Source organism: Chelonoidis abingdonii, chromosome 6, assembly GCF_003597395.2.
Source record: "Chelonoidis abingdonii isolate Lonesome George chromosome 6, CheloAbing_2.0, whole genome shotgun sequence".
In the NCBI taxonomy this organism is placed as follows: Eukaryota; Metazoa; Chordata; order Testudines; family Testudinidae; genus Chelonoidis; species Chelonoidis abingdonii.
Window position 1 is genome coordinate 73,533,470 of NC_133774.1, and position 15,884 is coordinate 73,549,353.

General features: G+C 38.1%; 1 protein-coding gene across 4 annotated transcripts in view; it reads left to right on the forward strand.

Annotated features, from left to right (window-relative positions):
* YTHDC2 (YTH N6-methyladenosine RNA binding protein C2) overlaps positions 1-15,884 on the forward strand; it is a 45,255-nt gene that overhangs the window by 23,508 nt on the left and 5,863 nt on the right. For all 4 annotated transcript variants that reach the window (XM_032783734.2, XM_032783735.2, XM_032783738.2 and 1 more), the window contains exons 19-27: positions 1,765-1,884; positions 2,456-2,728; positions 3,226-3,352; positions 4,239-4,444; positions 5,410-5,605; positions 6,386-6,495; positions 8,772-9,064; positions 10,485-10,662; positions 14,377-14,580. In XM_032783734.2, the coding sequence (XP_032639625.1) occupies positions 1,765-1,884; positions 2,456-2,728; positions 3,226-3,352; positions 4,239-4,444; positions 5,410-5,605; positions 6,386-6,495; positions 8,772-9,064; positions 10,485-10,662; positions 14,377-14,580 (1,707 nt within the window). The remainder of the gene's footprint in view (positions 1-1,764; positions 1,885-2,455; positions 2,729-3,225; positions 3,353-4,238; positions 4,445-5,409; positions 5,606-6,385; positions 6,496-8,771; positions 9,065-10,484; positions 10,663-14,376; positions 14,581-15,884) is intronic.

Consider the following 15,884-nt stretch of genomic DNA (forward strand, 5'->3'; position numbering starts at 1 on the left):
TACACATTGCTTTACAAAACATATGCTGAAAAAAAAAGTCCCTGTCTTGAATACTTATAACCTCGGGTATATTATAAGGGTGTAAAAATATGATATGGGATAATTGGTCAGGTTCCAATAAAGTGTAGAGGCATTATGGGAGCAGAGATAGGGGCTGAGGAGTAACATAAAACCATGGATGGGTGCTTGGTATCTGAATTGGGAAACTGTTGAAGGCGAGTCATTCATACTTCTAAGTATGAAGTGGAGGACGGGAGGAGAAAACAAGAAGGGCAGTTGGAGTGCCTCTGGAGAAGCACAAGTGTAGAATAAAATAAGATGAGCTCTAGGTGGATAGTTCTAGAGTTCAGTCAGTCAGTGTTAAAAAAAAAAAAAAAAAAAATTCCCCCCCGGGGCCTTTAATTTAATATGGCTATACAAATTTCAGAGAGACAATACAGAAAATAGATTGCAAGGTCTCAGCCCTATACTTAAAATTTGAAGTTGAGGTTCCATTTTATCATTTTACTATCATTTTCATTTTACTAAATTGATATATTGTACAGAAGCACAGCAGCTCTACTTCTGAAGCTGGACTAGTTTTTATTTAAAAGAACTGATTTAGTAATTTGTTAAAGGATATTGTCAATTTTAAAAGCACACTTTCTGAAATGTGTCAAGTATCAGAGGGATAGCCAAGTTAGTCTGGATCTTTAAAAAGCAACAAAGAGTCCTGTGGTGCCTTATAGACTAACAGATGTATTGGAGCATAAGATGTCTGACGAAGTGGATATTCACCCATGAAAGCTTATGCTCCAGTACATCTGTTAGTCTATATGGTGCCACAGGACTCTTTGTTACTTTCTGAAATGTTTACCTCCAGTAATCATAAATAACATTGAAGATTCCCATAAATAAGAGATGAGAACAATGTATTTCTCAGGGTTTTCCAGTTTATTTTGTATATTTTATAGTGCTATAAAGGAAAATGTTACTGTTACTCACAAATTTTGGGGGGGAAACTCAGGGCATATGTAGTATGTGATACTCAACTCACTTTTTTGAAACCAGCTAGATTTCAGAGTGACACTGTATTTGTAGTGTGCTAGTTTTGCTTAAAAGAAAAGACAAACTGCAAATGAGCTTTAAAAGTAGCTATATATCGAGTCACTTTTTATAAGTATTTTAGTACTTGTGTCATGAATAATGTAATGGATAAATGATCTGTAAAAGTGTGATACTTAAGCTAATTTTTTTCTTTAATTTAAAAAGGAAGAATAAAACTTATTTTTTATTGTTCACTTCATCCATTGCCTCTCTATATTAGTGTTTACATAGTGTTCAGTCTTTGATGCATACATGCAGACATATGCAGTACTACAATCTTTTAGTCTAAAGATTTCTTTAGTGGCTGTGAAAATCTCTTATTTTTTGGTCTAGCCCCATTGTCAACAAACTTGTAAAGAGGCCAAAACTGAGTGTGTCATTTTACCTGTTTTCCTTGCACAATGTAGGTGCTTATGTATTATATAGAATACTACATTAATATCTTTAATGCAGAGTTGCTGTCTTGCACAGTTTGCATTCTCTCCATGCCTAATGATGTGTGTTGTGGGAGGAAAAGATATAGCATTTTACCATTTGCTTTGTTCATTACAAATTTTTTCTCGTTAAGATTTGAATGATGTATCCTATAACATATATTTAAGGTTGCATGTAAAGTCCATATTCAGTATAAGAATTTTTGGAGGTTTTCTTAAGTAGTTTTCCATTTTTAATTTATAGGAACTTTGTTTGCACACAAAACTGCTAGCACCAATTAACTGTCCAATTGCTGACTTTTTGATGAAAGCCCCAGATCCTCCACCAGCCTTAATTGTGAGAAATGCTGTTCAGATGCTTAAGGTGCGTAAATGAAATAGATTTATCTGTTAATATTTTGTTTGTTGCTTCCTTTCTTGGTGGCATAGACGTTAATCTAGGTGGGAGACCTGAGTTCAAGACGCACACCGTTCCCAGATAAAGCCGGCATTTGGGTAGTGGCTTAATGGAAGTCTTCTTGTTAAGTGTTTTCAGGCTTTCACTTTGTGCTGACTGAGCTGACACTATACCCTTGGTTGGGGAAGAGATTTATTTACTCTTCTCCAAACTTAACCATCATTTATCCAAAGCTTTTACCTATACTATACAGGAAAGCAGGGACATAAGCAAATAGTCAGCTGTAACATCTTTTTTGTTCTCAGGCACTTTTTATTTTGGTCTGTGTTGCCACTGCTTACTCCTAGAGATGGTATCCTTCTTGATCTTCCTGGCTGAAGGAAGGGGGAGGAGGAATAAAGAAGTCATTACAAACTTGGGTCTGATTATGTTGCTAGTATGTGGTATTTTACTAATCTTGTCACTTGGATAGTGTGTTCTTCCTGCTTTTATGCTAAACTTGCTTGGTTCTCTTTCCCTCTCTTTATTTTAAAATCAGACAATAGATGCCATGGATACCTGGGAAGATCTCACGGAACTTGGTTATCATCTGGCTGACTTACCTGTAGAGCCACACCTTGGTAAAATGGTGTTGTGTGCTGTTGTTTTGAAGTGCCTGGATCCTATTCTTACCATTGCTTGCACTCTTGCATATCGAGACCCTTTTGTCCTACCTACACAGGCCTCACAAAAATGTGCAGCCATGCTGTGTAGAAAACGTTTTACTGCAGGAACATTTAGTGACCATATGGCGCTTCTCAGGGCATTCCAGGTATTATTATTTCATCTACACAAGAAGTACTGATGACAATAGTTAGATTACGTATAAAAGTAATGGTATACTTTAAAGTTATAGGTGGACTGTAAGTCCTTTGTAAAGGATTTCAGCATTTCCTAGTAGACTCTTCCTGCATTGTCCCACTAGTAATTTTATATGAGGATGTTTTTAATCTATTAAGCATGAGTTTGCTGACCTAATTCAACTCTAAATGTTTGCATTGATGATATATTTCTAATTTTAAATTACACTTAATATATTACCAGAACGTGATAATTTCAAGATGTATTATATTGACTTGAGGAAATATAAAGAGAATTTTGCTTGATGATAACAGAAAAAAAGTGCAGAAGGCTTAATGCCTTTAGGCTTTTGTTTCTCTTTTCAATTGAAGTGCATTGCACTATACTCATAACATACAATAAAAAATCACATGGAAGTTTTTGATTTTAAACACATTTGTAGGCATTTGAAAAAATATTTTCCTACAGGCATGGCAGAAGGCACGAAGTGATGGCTGGGAGAGAGCCTTCTGTGAGAAGAATTTTCTCTCTCAAGCTACTATGGAAATCATTATAGGAATGAGAACACAGTTGCTTGGTCAGCTCAGAGCATCAGGTAACTAATTTGTTCAAAAATGTCTTCTGGATTTTTTTTTAATCTAGATTTATTATGAAATGAATTATTCAAATTTTAACAAGAATGAAATTCAAGGCCATCCTAACTTCTTATTTGTGTAGTACGTATTAATAGAGACACTCAGAAAGCCAAGTTTGATAATCGCCACACAAACTGTTTAACCTGAAACAGGCTAACACACAGTGAGTTAGTCAGATTCTTAAGTCCGGTTGAGCTTTGAATGGTGCGGGTCCTAAAAAGGGGAAGATGGCTGTAAGATGGCTTTCCTCTCTTGGGCCCAACTGGTGGGCTGAAATGGCTTCTGTGGTGTAACTGGGAGCGACCTAAAGGCTGTTCTAAATTATTTTGACTAAAATGGTCCAGGATCTACTCTGTTTCATTAGGATTTTTATTCCATTAAATAACTTACATGTACAAGGTCTTTATTCTCAATATTTTGTATGCAATAAAGAGCCACTTTATTTTAGTATATCAAAGCCCACTAACTTGAAGGGTCTCAACCAAATTGTTGCAATAAATATGGAAATAGTATGTATTATGTTAGCTGGTATGAAAGTTATGAGAAGCAGTGTGGGAGTTCATAAAATAAAGCGTAAATACATTGTTTTCACTCAAATGGAAATTTAAAATGGTATGATTTTTAAGTATCGGGGGTAGCCATTTTAGTCTGTATCCACAAAAACAACCAGGAGTCCGGTGGCACCTTAAAGACTAACAGATTTAGTTGGGCATCTGAAGAAGTGAGGGATTTTTTACCCACAAAAGCTTATGCCCAAATAAATCTATTAGTCTTTAAGGTGCCACTGGACTCCTTGTTGTTTTTATGATTTTTAAAACATCCAGTAATCTTTTTTCCTCCGTTTAGGTTTTGTTAGAGCCAGAGGTGGAGGTGATATTCGAGATGTTAACACCAATTCTGAAAATTGGGCTGTAGTGAAAGGTGCTTTAGTGGCTGGGATGTATCCAAATCTAGTGCATGTGGATAGAGAGAACCTTGTATTGACTGGCCCGAAGGAGAAGAGAGTGCGATTTCATCCTGCCTCTGTTCTTAGCCAGCCTCAATATAAAAAGGTAACATTTCTAAACAAATAGCCCACACACAAGAACAGATTTCGTTGTTTGTGAAACGTTATACAAATGTCTCCTCTTAGTTGTCATTCCTTTTAAAAGAGTGTGTGGATGCATGAAATTAACCACTATAGGGAAGATAAAGAAAATGTTTTTGTAAATCGTCTGGATGGGTAGAAGTCAACTTATGTTTTAAAAGCAGTATATATTTAGTCATCTTCACCTGGACCAGAATCAGAATCCTCTTACCTTGAGGAATGAGACACAATTACCAAACAAAAATATCATGGAGTTGTTTTGAAGATTTATTGGCATGTAGTGTTGACTGGGTTTGGATTGACAATAACAACTAGGATTTCTGCCCTGAAGCATTAACCTAGATTTTCTTTGGATTTTTTGTTTAATTAAAGAAACTTGGCTATAAAGCATAATAGATTTTAGTTTTTACTGTACTTTATCAATTGTGAATTGTAATACAGTTTATTGGGCTGCAGATTAGTTATGGCATTTTTATAAAAAAAAAATCTCAGAGCAGTCACAGTAAATTTAGTAAAAGTCACAGGTTTGGGAGGAAATGGTGTGTAAAATCATGGCAGTACCATTAAAGAGTGTGTGAATGAGCTATGGGCAGGGGGGAAATGGGTTCTGCCCCTGGGGAATGGGCAGACCTGCAGGAGCAACACCTATCCTACAGTGTTTGGCCTGGCTCCCTGATGTGGCCATTACAACCTGGTGTATGGCATCACAGTGCTGCTCAGGTTTGGCCTGGCCACTCTTCCTTCATGATGAGTGGTACTGTCACCCTGTGTGCCAGATTGTCATGGACTAATTGAAAAATCACAGTATCAGTGACACGTTTATGACTGTGACAACCCTGCAACCCTAACCTTTTATTTTAAGTCATTCCTGAATGTTTTGATTATCTAACAAATAAATGGTACAAGAGCCTTGTTTGTTTTTGCTAACAGATTCCTCCAGCAAATGGTCAAGCTGCAGCAATTCAAGCACTTCCCACAGACTGGCTTATATATGATGAAATGACTAGAGCACACAGGATCGCCAACATCAGATGCTGTTCAGCTGTGACGCCTGTCACTGTGTCCCTCTTCTGTGGTCCAGCTCGGCTGCCAAGTAATGCTTTACAGGAGCCCTCCTCCTTTAGAGGTACAGTGTACTTGGAATTAAAAAATTTCAAATAATATACAGTACTCTGACATATTGGAACCTCAGTGCTGCTTATACAGAAATGGTATAACAAACATCCTGGAATTTTTATGAACTATACCAGTGGTCCCCAGTGCGGTGCCCGCGGGCGCCATGACTCCCGCGGGAGCATCTTAATGTGCCCACATCCTGGCCCCCAGGAGAGCACCTGCCAAAATGCTGCTGAATTTCAGCGGCGTTTCAGGGGGCATGCCTCTCAATGATGCCGCTTGCTGTCGACAAATGACATTGAGAGGCGTCCCCCCCGAAATGCCCCTGAAATTCGGCATTTTGGCGGGTGCTTCACCGCCGCAGTGGTCCTTCATCTGGCACGTGCCAGATGAAAAGGTTGGGGACCACTGTACTATACTATATAAAAAGTAAATAATGGAATAACAGAAAATAGAAGAAAAAATGAATGCCTTTTGTCCAGTGCATAGGGATTAGACCCTCATTGGACCTGAGGAATAAAAGCAGTATTTTCTGCTGATACTGGAGTAGAAGTAGATACTCCAAATTAACAAACTCTCTTGTGAAAGTTCTATCGTCATAAATTAAACAGAAAAGTTAGATTTTAACTTTTACCTTAATTAGAAGTATAGGAGAAAAAAGAGAAAATGTTAAACAGAAAAGTTCAAAACTAGTGGGGGAAGAAATTTTAATTTTGATGTTTAAAATACAAGTACACAGTTTAATAAAAGTGCTGACTTAGCTTTTATTTTTTGAATTATGTCAATTTAGTGGATGGTGTTCTTAATGATAGTAGTGATAGCGAGATAGAAGACAGAACAACTGCTAATCTGGCTGTGTTGAAGCTAGATGAATGGCTACATTTCAAACTGGATCCTGAGGTAGGTAATGTATTAACTGAATAATTCTACCCCTTTTCAAGAGCAAATATTGTTTGCTTTCTGAATCTCTTCCCTTTACTGGTGATTTTTAAAACAGGTGGGTCTTCCAGAATTTCATTAAGAAGTTGAAAATAATTGTGCATCTTTCTTTAAAACATGCACAAACATGCACCCCACCCTTAGGAGACCTAAAGAGAAACTCTTGGTTTAAATAAACAACAGGTGTTTTTGTTTTTTTAAAGACCTGGGTACAACATATATATTGACATAAATATGCTTACTTGCTCACAACTTTTCTTAATGTCTTTTCAAATTATCAGAGATATTTATACAAGACCGAAGGGTTTTTTCACAACCTTCCTTCTCCTGAATTAATCAAGAACTGAAGTAATAAATGTAATGTTATCCAGTGCTCCTATTGCAACAAATTAATGTCCTTATGCTGCACTGAGATCCATTAATGCAGATACCTGTATACATGAGTCCCATTGAAGTCTAAATCTCTTGGAATCTAATAGGTACAGGGCTGTGCATTATCAAATATAGGATCAGAACCTGATGTTGTACACTAGCTTATAACTATGCAGATCACTGAAAAGTAAGATGGTAAGGGAGAATATATTATAAATGGAGTACAGAAACACTGGAAAGTATTTTTTTTATTTATTTTTTTTAAATCTGGGATTTTGAGGTGGAGGGGTTATATTTGCTTCCAGTTTGCGTCACTTTTCTAAAACTGTTCACCATGTCCTTTATACCAGAAACCATTGCAAAAATAACGCCACTGTTAGATGTACACATCAGAGTATGCTTGGGGACCAAATAAGGAACAAGTCCATGAGTCTTCCATTTGGGGAATTCCCTTAAGCTTGTTCAGTAAATAAATGTCTGTCCTTATGCAGTGTCTGTGTGTGGGGGTCATCAAACATCGAGATGTGCAGGTCTTAACTGTTTTCTTCTGTCAGCTCCTACATTTCCATAGGGGAAGCTCCCTTTCATATTTTCCTGTTTTAACTGCACGCAGCGATTAAGTGAATCCTGTTGAGCACCAGACACTCATCAATTCTATGCTGCTTCCGCTTCCTTAGGTGGTGCTGCACAGCAGAACCCAGTTAGGTAGCCTGAGGAAAGGCGTGGCAGAGGCTAGAGCAAGCTGGGGGCAAAGTGATCACTTCTAAAGTTGAGGAGGGCAAATGGAGAGAGCCAAATATGAGAACTGTCATGGGTGAATCTAGAGACTGCAAATCTGGAGGGAGGTGGGGAGTGAGTGGTACTGATAATGATAGTAATTGGGAAGTGGCCAATCTTGAGTGAATCTGGGTTGGAAAAGAATCTGACTGGGCACTAGTTCTGTAAGAAGGAGATGTTGGGGTGCAATCTGGAGTTGGCAGGAGAAGGAAAGGGAGATGGGTGGAAGGAAAAATAGGAAATGATGAGATACAGGGTTTGGGGGGAAGCAAAAGGGAAGAGATTGTTTAAGTAGCGGGTGAAAATACACTAACGAGACAGGCATTTTAGGTTAATGCACCATCTTAAAATTGTATTCAGCCTAAAATAGGATGAGGTGTGTGGACTACTAGGCAAAAGACCGTCAGACCCAATACAGACAAATGTAGAGATCTGCAGAATGCTTTTTTAAAGTGAGCTTGGAAGGGTTTGACTAGTTCACATGATGTCCACACTGAACTCTTTCTTAAACCATCCATTTTAGCTTAAATCTATTTTAAGGGAAGGCATTCAGTTAAGACTTTTTTTTTTTAATCCAGCTGTGACAGAAGAGTGCATATATTTGGAAAGAGAATTAACAGAGAAAAGGCATAAGGTAAAAGAAAAACAGGTGAACAAATGAAAACTAGGTTCTAAATAAAAAATTAGACTGCCAAGAAATATGAATAAGGAAAACTCAGGAAACATTCTGTTTTGTTGTATTTATATTTTATATAAAAACAATAAACATTTTTAAAAGAAAAAGAAAAGTCAGGAAATGGAATTTCACAAGCAAAAAGTCAGGGGAAAAATTAGATGGAGAAGCAAAGTAAAAGTGGTTTTAAAATTATTTCAGAAAAAGAGTGGAGAGGAATATGCAAAAAACCAGACAATGTGACAGGATAGTAGTTTTCAAGCTGATTTTCAGTTTTACTCAGAAATGATGTATGCCACATTTTGGACATTTTTCTCTCTAGAATGTTACATATTACCTGCTTAGTATATTGAGGGAGTGGAGGGACCTCTATCTGCAATCAGTCCTTTTTTAACTGAGGTGAAATTCATTACAGGCTGCCAGTCTGCTGCTGCAACTCAGACAGAAATGGCACAGTTTATTTCTGCGCCGCATGCGAGCTCCTTCTAAACCTTGGTCTCAAGTTGATGAAGCAACTATAAGAGCAATCATAGCTGTTTTAAGTACTGAAGAGCAGTCTGCAGGCTTACAGCAACCGTCAGGAATTGGGCAAAGACCAAGACCTATGTCTTCTGAAGAACTTCCCTTAGCATCTTCTTGGAGATCAAATAGCAGTAGGAAAAGCTCAGCAGAAACAGAATTCTCTGATGACTCTTCTAATGCTGAAAAGTAAGTTGGTAGAAACCTTCCAGAGACAATGAGTGGTAGTTTTTGTAGGTGGAAGAGAGTTACTTGAATTTCTGCTTGTGGCAAAATCATGACTGTGATTGTGGAGCAGTGTGAAATAGTACAGTTTTCAATGGGGCAAACTGTGGAAAGCAATAAAGTCTGAGTCTATAAGTCTGGTTCATATGTGTGTATTCAACAGAAAATTTCATTTTTCACAAGCAACTACTCACAAAATGAAAATTGGTCATTTTTGTGGGTCTCGCTTTCTTATTCCACCTGTGCCTATTCACCTTTCTCTCCTCACACTTTTGCTGTTCCATTTTAATTCTTCAGTCTCCACTTTGTTTTCATTTATCTCTTTCCTCCACATCTACTCATAAATGGCACTATGAAATGCCGTGCCCTGTTGAGACAGGAGCAAGTTATCAAATTTACTGGCGTAATCATTTTTATACTTGGAAGAAAATGTTACTTAATTTTATTTGTGTTTCCAAGGTACTTTGAACTAGATGTGAAATAAATTCTTATTGTTGTGTTGGTAGGTTTATGGCTTTGCTATAGGTTCCAGTCCTGTAAAGGATTCTACAAAGACATGGATAGAAACAGATGTTTTTAATTATACCAGGGTAAATTTCAAATTTGTCATACAGTTGTTTAAGCCTTGCATGGTGTATGGATCATGATGCTAGGCATAGGTCTGTTGTGCAAAAACAAGCACTTTTCTTTTCAAAGGCCTTTTTAAAAATAGCTGGTCTGAGGTTTAGTGTCTATTAAATGCAAGTCTAATACTAAGAGAAATGTAACAGTTTTCGTTAGGCACCTAGCAGAGCTGTGCATATGGTATATTGTGATGGCATTAAAAATTGCTTCTTACAGTGGTCACCCACCATGCTTGTATGTGTCCATAATGTCAAGTCTCTTCAAAAGTAAAATGTTCTAACTTTACAAAAAAAAAAAAAAATCCACCAAAATCATTTCTTAATCGTAAAATAGCGTTACACTTAAATTTAGAACCAGATTGATTGAGAGGCAGGGTAGGGAGCGATCTGGCTCATACATCGTTAGGAAGGAAAATCAACTGAAAGATCTTGCTGTCCTAAGTGTGGGTGTGAGTGACAGACTACCATATGTTTCCAAATATGTCTGTCCTTTGAGGGGACAGCTTACTGCCAGTGTACCCCTCCACCAAATTTGTCTCTGGAAAGAAAGAGCAGAACCCCCATCCTCCAAATACAAATAACTGGTATTTAAAGTTAACTGAAAATTGTTTAGCCTGTGTAAGTAATGTAATGCCTGTAGTCATTCTGCAGATTCTTGGAGATTTAGCTGAAGCTTTAAAAATTTTTTTTGCTGTGATTGCTGTTTGTACCAACCATTTGTTACGTTGAATAGTTTTATATCTTCACCTATCCTCCCTCAGAGTCCTAATGAAATCTACATCTCCAGCATTTCACCCACCACAGAAATACAAAGAAAGAGGTATCTTGCATTCTAAACGAAGTTCAGATGACAGGTCAGATCAGTCATCTGTGAAATCCACAGACAGTAGTAGTTATCCCAGCCCATGTGCCAGTCCTTCTCCTCCATCATCTGGAAAGGTAAAGTATCATCTTATTGTAAGTGTTAAATATAGAATATCTGACGTAATCTTGCTGAAGTTCTTCAGAGGTAAAAGGAACAGCCTATTTGTATTACAAGGGTACCTGTGGATTCTAATCAAGGATCCTGGTCCCAATGTATAAAGTGCTATACAAATGTAAAGGAGTTCGTGCCCCTAAGAGCCTACACTCTATAATAATACCCTTAGTACTATCATTTGAAACAACAAAATTTGTTATCAGAGGAATTCATCATAGAGTGATGAATTAGAGCAAATTGGAAAGCTTTTGGCATGCAGCATACAGGGCATGTTGCTACATATGTGTGCAAGAATATGCATCTTCCTTATTTACATGTAAACATTACTACTGAATTAAATTCACCTTGCTTTCTCCTAATGGTTTTAGAATAATGTACAAAAATCATAAATACCATGTGCTTAATTATTTAGCAATTAGATTATCAAATTAATTAGTAGCATGACCTGATAGGAACTTTTTCAGAGATTCATAGATTCTAGAACTGGAAGGGAACTCGAGAGGTCATCAAGTCCAGTCCCCTGCCCTCATGGCAGGACCAAATACTGACTAGACCATCCCTGATAGACATTTATCTAACCTACTCTTAAATAGCTCCAGAGATGAAGATTCCACAACCTCCCTAGGCAATTTATTCCAGTGTTTGACCAACCTAAACCTCCACTGCTGCAGCTTAAGCCCATTGCTGCTTGTTCTATTCTTAGAGGCTTAGGTGAACAAGTTTTCTCCCTCCTCGTTATGACACCATTTTAGATACCTGAAAACTGCTATCATGTCCCCTCTGTCTTCTCTTTTCCAAACTAAACAAACCCAATTCTTTTAGTCTTCCTTCATAGGCATGTTCCCATGCTGTTCTCTGGACCTTCTCCAATTTCTCCACACCTTTCTTGAAATGCAGTGCCCAGAACTGGACACACTACTCCAGTTGAGGCCTAACCAGCGCAGAGTAGAGTGGAAGAAAGACTTCTCGTGTCTTGCTCACAACACACCTGTTAATGCATCCCAGAATCACGTTTGCTTTTCCTTTTTTGCAACAGCATCACACTGTTGACTCATATGTAGCTTGTGATCCACTATAACCCCTAGATCCCTTTCTGCCATACTCCTTCCTAGAGAGTCTCTTCCCATTTTGTATGTGTGAAACTGATTTTTCCTTCCTAAGTGGAGCACTTTGCATTTGTCTTTGTTAAATGTCATCTGGTTTACCTCAGACCATTTCTCCAATTTGTCCAGATCATTTTGAATTATGACCCTGTCCTCCAAAGCAGTTGTAATCCCTCCCAGTTTGGTATCATCTGCAAACTTAATAAGCATACTTTCTGTGCCAATATCTAAGTCATTGATGAAGATATTGAACCAGGGCTGGCTCTAGCCATTTCGCTGCCCAAAGCACGGCGGCACGCCCCGGGGGGCGCTCTGCCACTCGCCGGTCCTGCGGCTCTGGTGGATCTCCCACAGGCGTGTCTGTGGAGGGTCCGCTGGTCCTGCAGCTCTGGTGGACCTCCCGCAGGCGTGTCTGCGGATGCTCCACCGGAGCCACAGGACTAGCGGACCCTCCGCAGGCACGCCTGCGGGAGGTCCTCCGGAGCCGCCTGCCGCCCTCCTGGCAACCGGCAGAGTGCCCCCCGTGGCATGCCGCCCCAAGCACACACTTAGCGCACTGGGGCCTGGAGCTGGCCCTGTATTGAACAGAGCTGGTCCCAAAACAGACCCCTGCGGAACCCCACTTTTCATCTCTCTAATGTAAAAAGATCCCTTTTAATGGGAAAATTTTGGTGCAGCTTTACTATGGAGGTATACTAGCATGAATCCATAATCTGCCTTAGTAGTAAATTGTCTGATTCTGATATTACATTTAGGTACCAAGCATAGACGGCAGAGAGCTAAAAAGCTGTATCTAATCACTCAAATTGGGATGATGGGTATAATATCCCCAGACTAATACAGTGCTTGCCACAATTTGAAAGCCATATAATACATTAGGAGAATTCAACTACCATTTTCATAAGGAATAATCTTGCATTCTAGTTCACAGCTGAGCATTAACATTTTTGGACTGTAAATTGATCAGCAATTATACAACTGTACATCTTAACTGAAATTTTCTTTTGCTACATGGAATGCCTCTTACTCATTCTTCCCTTTTCTTTGGGTCTCTTCCATTTTGTCTTCTTTCATATTAATCTCCCTTTTTTGTGTCTTACTGTTTTAGGAGATAGGAATTTCCACCTACAATTACACTGTATTCTTTGGTTATGTGTTTAATATATCTGAAAAATACAAACTTCTTAACTACAAAAATTTTCCTAAATCAGAATTTAGTCACTATTTCATAAGTCCACTCAAGCCTTTCATTTGTCAGGTGAAAATATTTTTTCATAACTTTTCTGTATTTTTAGAAAAAGTATCAGATTGCCATGATTGCCAATAAAGTTGGTGTGCAATTTCTTAATAGACTGAGATTTAGCACCTGGACTTCTGCTATTGTGGCTTTTGTTTGGGAATCTGTTCCTCACCACTTCTTTTAATAGTGTGCATCAGGGCCACACTTTGATTCTTATTTGAATTTTGTGGCACTTGCATTATGTCTTGTTGCTTCATGGTGATAGTTATGTGCACTCCACAAGAAGAAATATTTCAGTGGACTAGTTGAGTTCAGTTCCCTTCACATACGTAGGGAGTATGCCTTCAATCACCATCTCTCTTCTCCTTTGGATCAGTATCTATGGAAATACGTGATCGTCTGCTTCTTGCATTTCAATAAGTAGGTTAGTGCAGGAGGCTGCTTTGTCTGGATCTGCTCTGTTTGTTCCTGTTTTATAACAATCTGTCTGCCCACCCTGCAACACTTCTTCTTTTGTCTCTAACAGGTTTAATTGATTCCTTATTTAATTCTTTGACTCTTGATTTCTGGGAGGTTTATTATTTTTTTGTTCTAACCCTGAAATACAGAGGGGGAAAAAATTTTCATTTCCTGGAAGTGAGAAGGACATTAATAATTTACCTTAATCCTATCATAGACTGTAGCCTGTCTGATCATCTGCTTTACCAAAAGGGCTGTCAACTTCTAATTGCTGTAGAGTGCTTAGAGCTATCCTTCTATGAACTGTTCTCCTAGTTATGTTGCTCCCTTAGTTAATAGCTTTGGAAGATATGCCAAAAATTAGTTTGTTCATCTCAAATGGGATGTTTAGCTATTACCATTTTCTTCTTCTCCGTGTTGTTTTGGATAATGTTACTCATTTCTCATAATCTGTGTTGGTGGCAATTCATCCTCAAAAATGGGAAGTTCTTACATGGCAATGCCTGTCTGCAGACTTGTACCAACATCTGTCCTTCAGTTGTCATTAGTCAGAAAGCTAGTTTCAGTTGGCATTTCAGTTTTAACAAGCAAGTGACAAGAAAGTTAATGAATTAACACTTGAAATTTCTGCTTTGGAGGCTGTCAACTGGAGCAGAGTCTGTGGATGAAGGAGTTACAGGGTTTACTCGTACTTGGTGGCCTCCTTGATTTTTACATGATGGGAAACAAACCTATCCTGTTTTCACTGGTGGTGTAAGAAATTCCTTTTTCTGCAAGGCAATAGTTCTTCTCAAACTTAGTGAAAAGATGACTAAGCAAGGGATTTTTGCTTTGTTCAAATACTAGAAACACAATTTGCTTCATTTTTGCAGGGATCCAAGTCTCCTTCACCCAGACCAAATATGCCAATTCGGTACTTCATTATGAAGAGCAGCAACTTGAGAAACCTTGATATTTCTCAACAAAAAGGTATCTGGTCTACAACTCCAAGTAATGAAAGAAAACTAAATAGAGCCTTTTGGGAAAGCAGCATGGTTTACTTGGTATTTTCAGTTCAAGGATCAGGACATTTTCAGGTGAGTCTTACATTAGCATTTAAAATTAGGTCAGTCTGGTGGTCTCATAGCAGTGCAACAAATTACCACGCATAGAATGGGAGTTTTGCTTATGATTTTAAATCTTTACAACTGTTTTAAAAAGTAGTGATGGAGAAAGAGCATTTCATATCCCTCTGGGGTCTCTCCTAACTAACACAGGAAAGTCACTGAAAAGCCGAGTAGCTCTGGATGCAGTTCAGTCTTAGAATAATGTTTGTGTCTTCCATGAGTTCTCTTGAATTAAAAAACAATGGGGGGAAATAATTAAGGGTATCCTCATTCTTTTCTTTCTCTGACTGCTAAAAATATATGTAATAATGTACATTTGTGATCTTATTATGGCAACTTCTTCTAACCGTCATGGGGCTCCCTAGACTGGGAGAGATGCCAATACACAGACAGCTCCCACCGAATATTTGTCCTAGATACATAGATCTTGAGGCCAGAAGGTAGGACCATTATGATCATCTAGTCTGGTTTCTGACATAACACAGGCCATATAATTTCACCCAGTAACTTCTGCATGAAGCCCACAAATTCTAGTTGAGCTAGAACCTGTCTTCCTAAAATACATCCAAACCTGTTTTAAAGACTTCACGTGATGGCGAATCCACCACATCTCTAGTTGTTCCAGTGATTAATTAATATGGATCTTAAAAGCTTGTGCCTTATTTCTAGTCTGAAGTTGTCTAGCTTTGCCTTCTAGCTATTGGATCTTGTTATGCCTTTGCTAGATTAGAGCCTCTTGTGGTCAGAAATCTCTGCATGCAGGTATTTGTGGACCATGATCAAGTAACATTTTAATCTTCTCTTGGATAAACTATATAGATTGACCTTCTTGAGCGAGACTGTGTGTTCTGTTTGTAAATTACAAGTGTAATTAGGTCGTGATCACTTGCACGTTGACAACTGATTTTTTTTAGTTCAGTGATCAGATGTTCTAGATATAAATATAAATCGACTGAAAAATTAAAATATTATTGTCATGTACTTTATTGCTTCACTATACTTTTGACTTTGTTTGCATTTCAATAATACAAGATAATTGTAGTCAGTATTTTTCTTGTTTAAATTATCAAGACCTTAGTGGGGGGAAATACCGCATCAGTGTTAGACTCCCTATTTAATATATTACATTTAGGTGAAAAAACTGACCCAAAGTTGCAATTAGTTTCAGTTGTCACCATTGAAATTGTCAAGCTGGATTACAAAAGCTAGTTTCTGCTGAACAGATATTCCTTCTAATCTTAAATTTGCTGTTTTGCATGTTTGGCCTAATTACA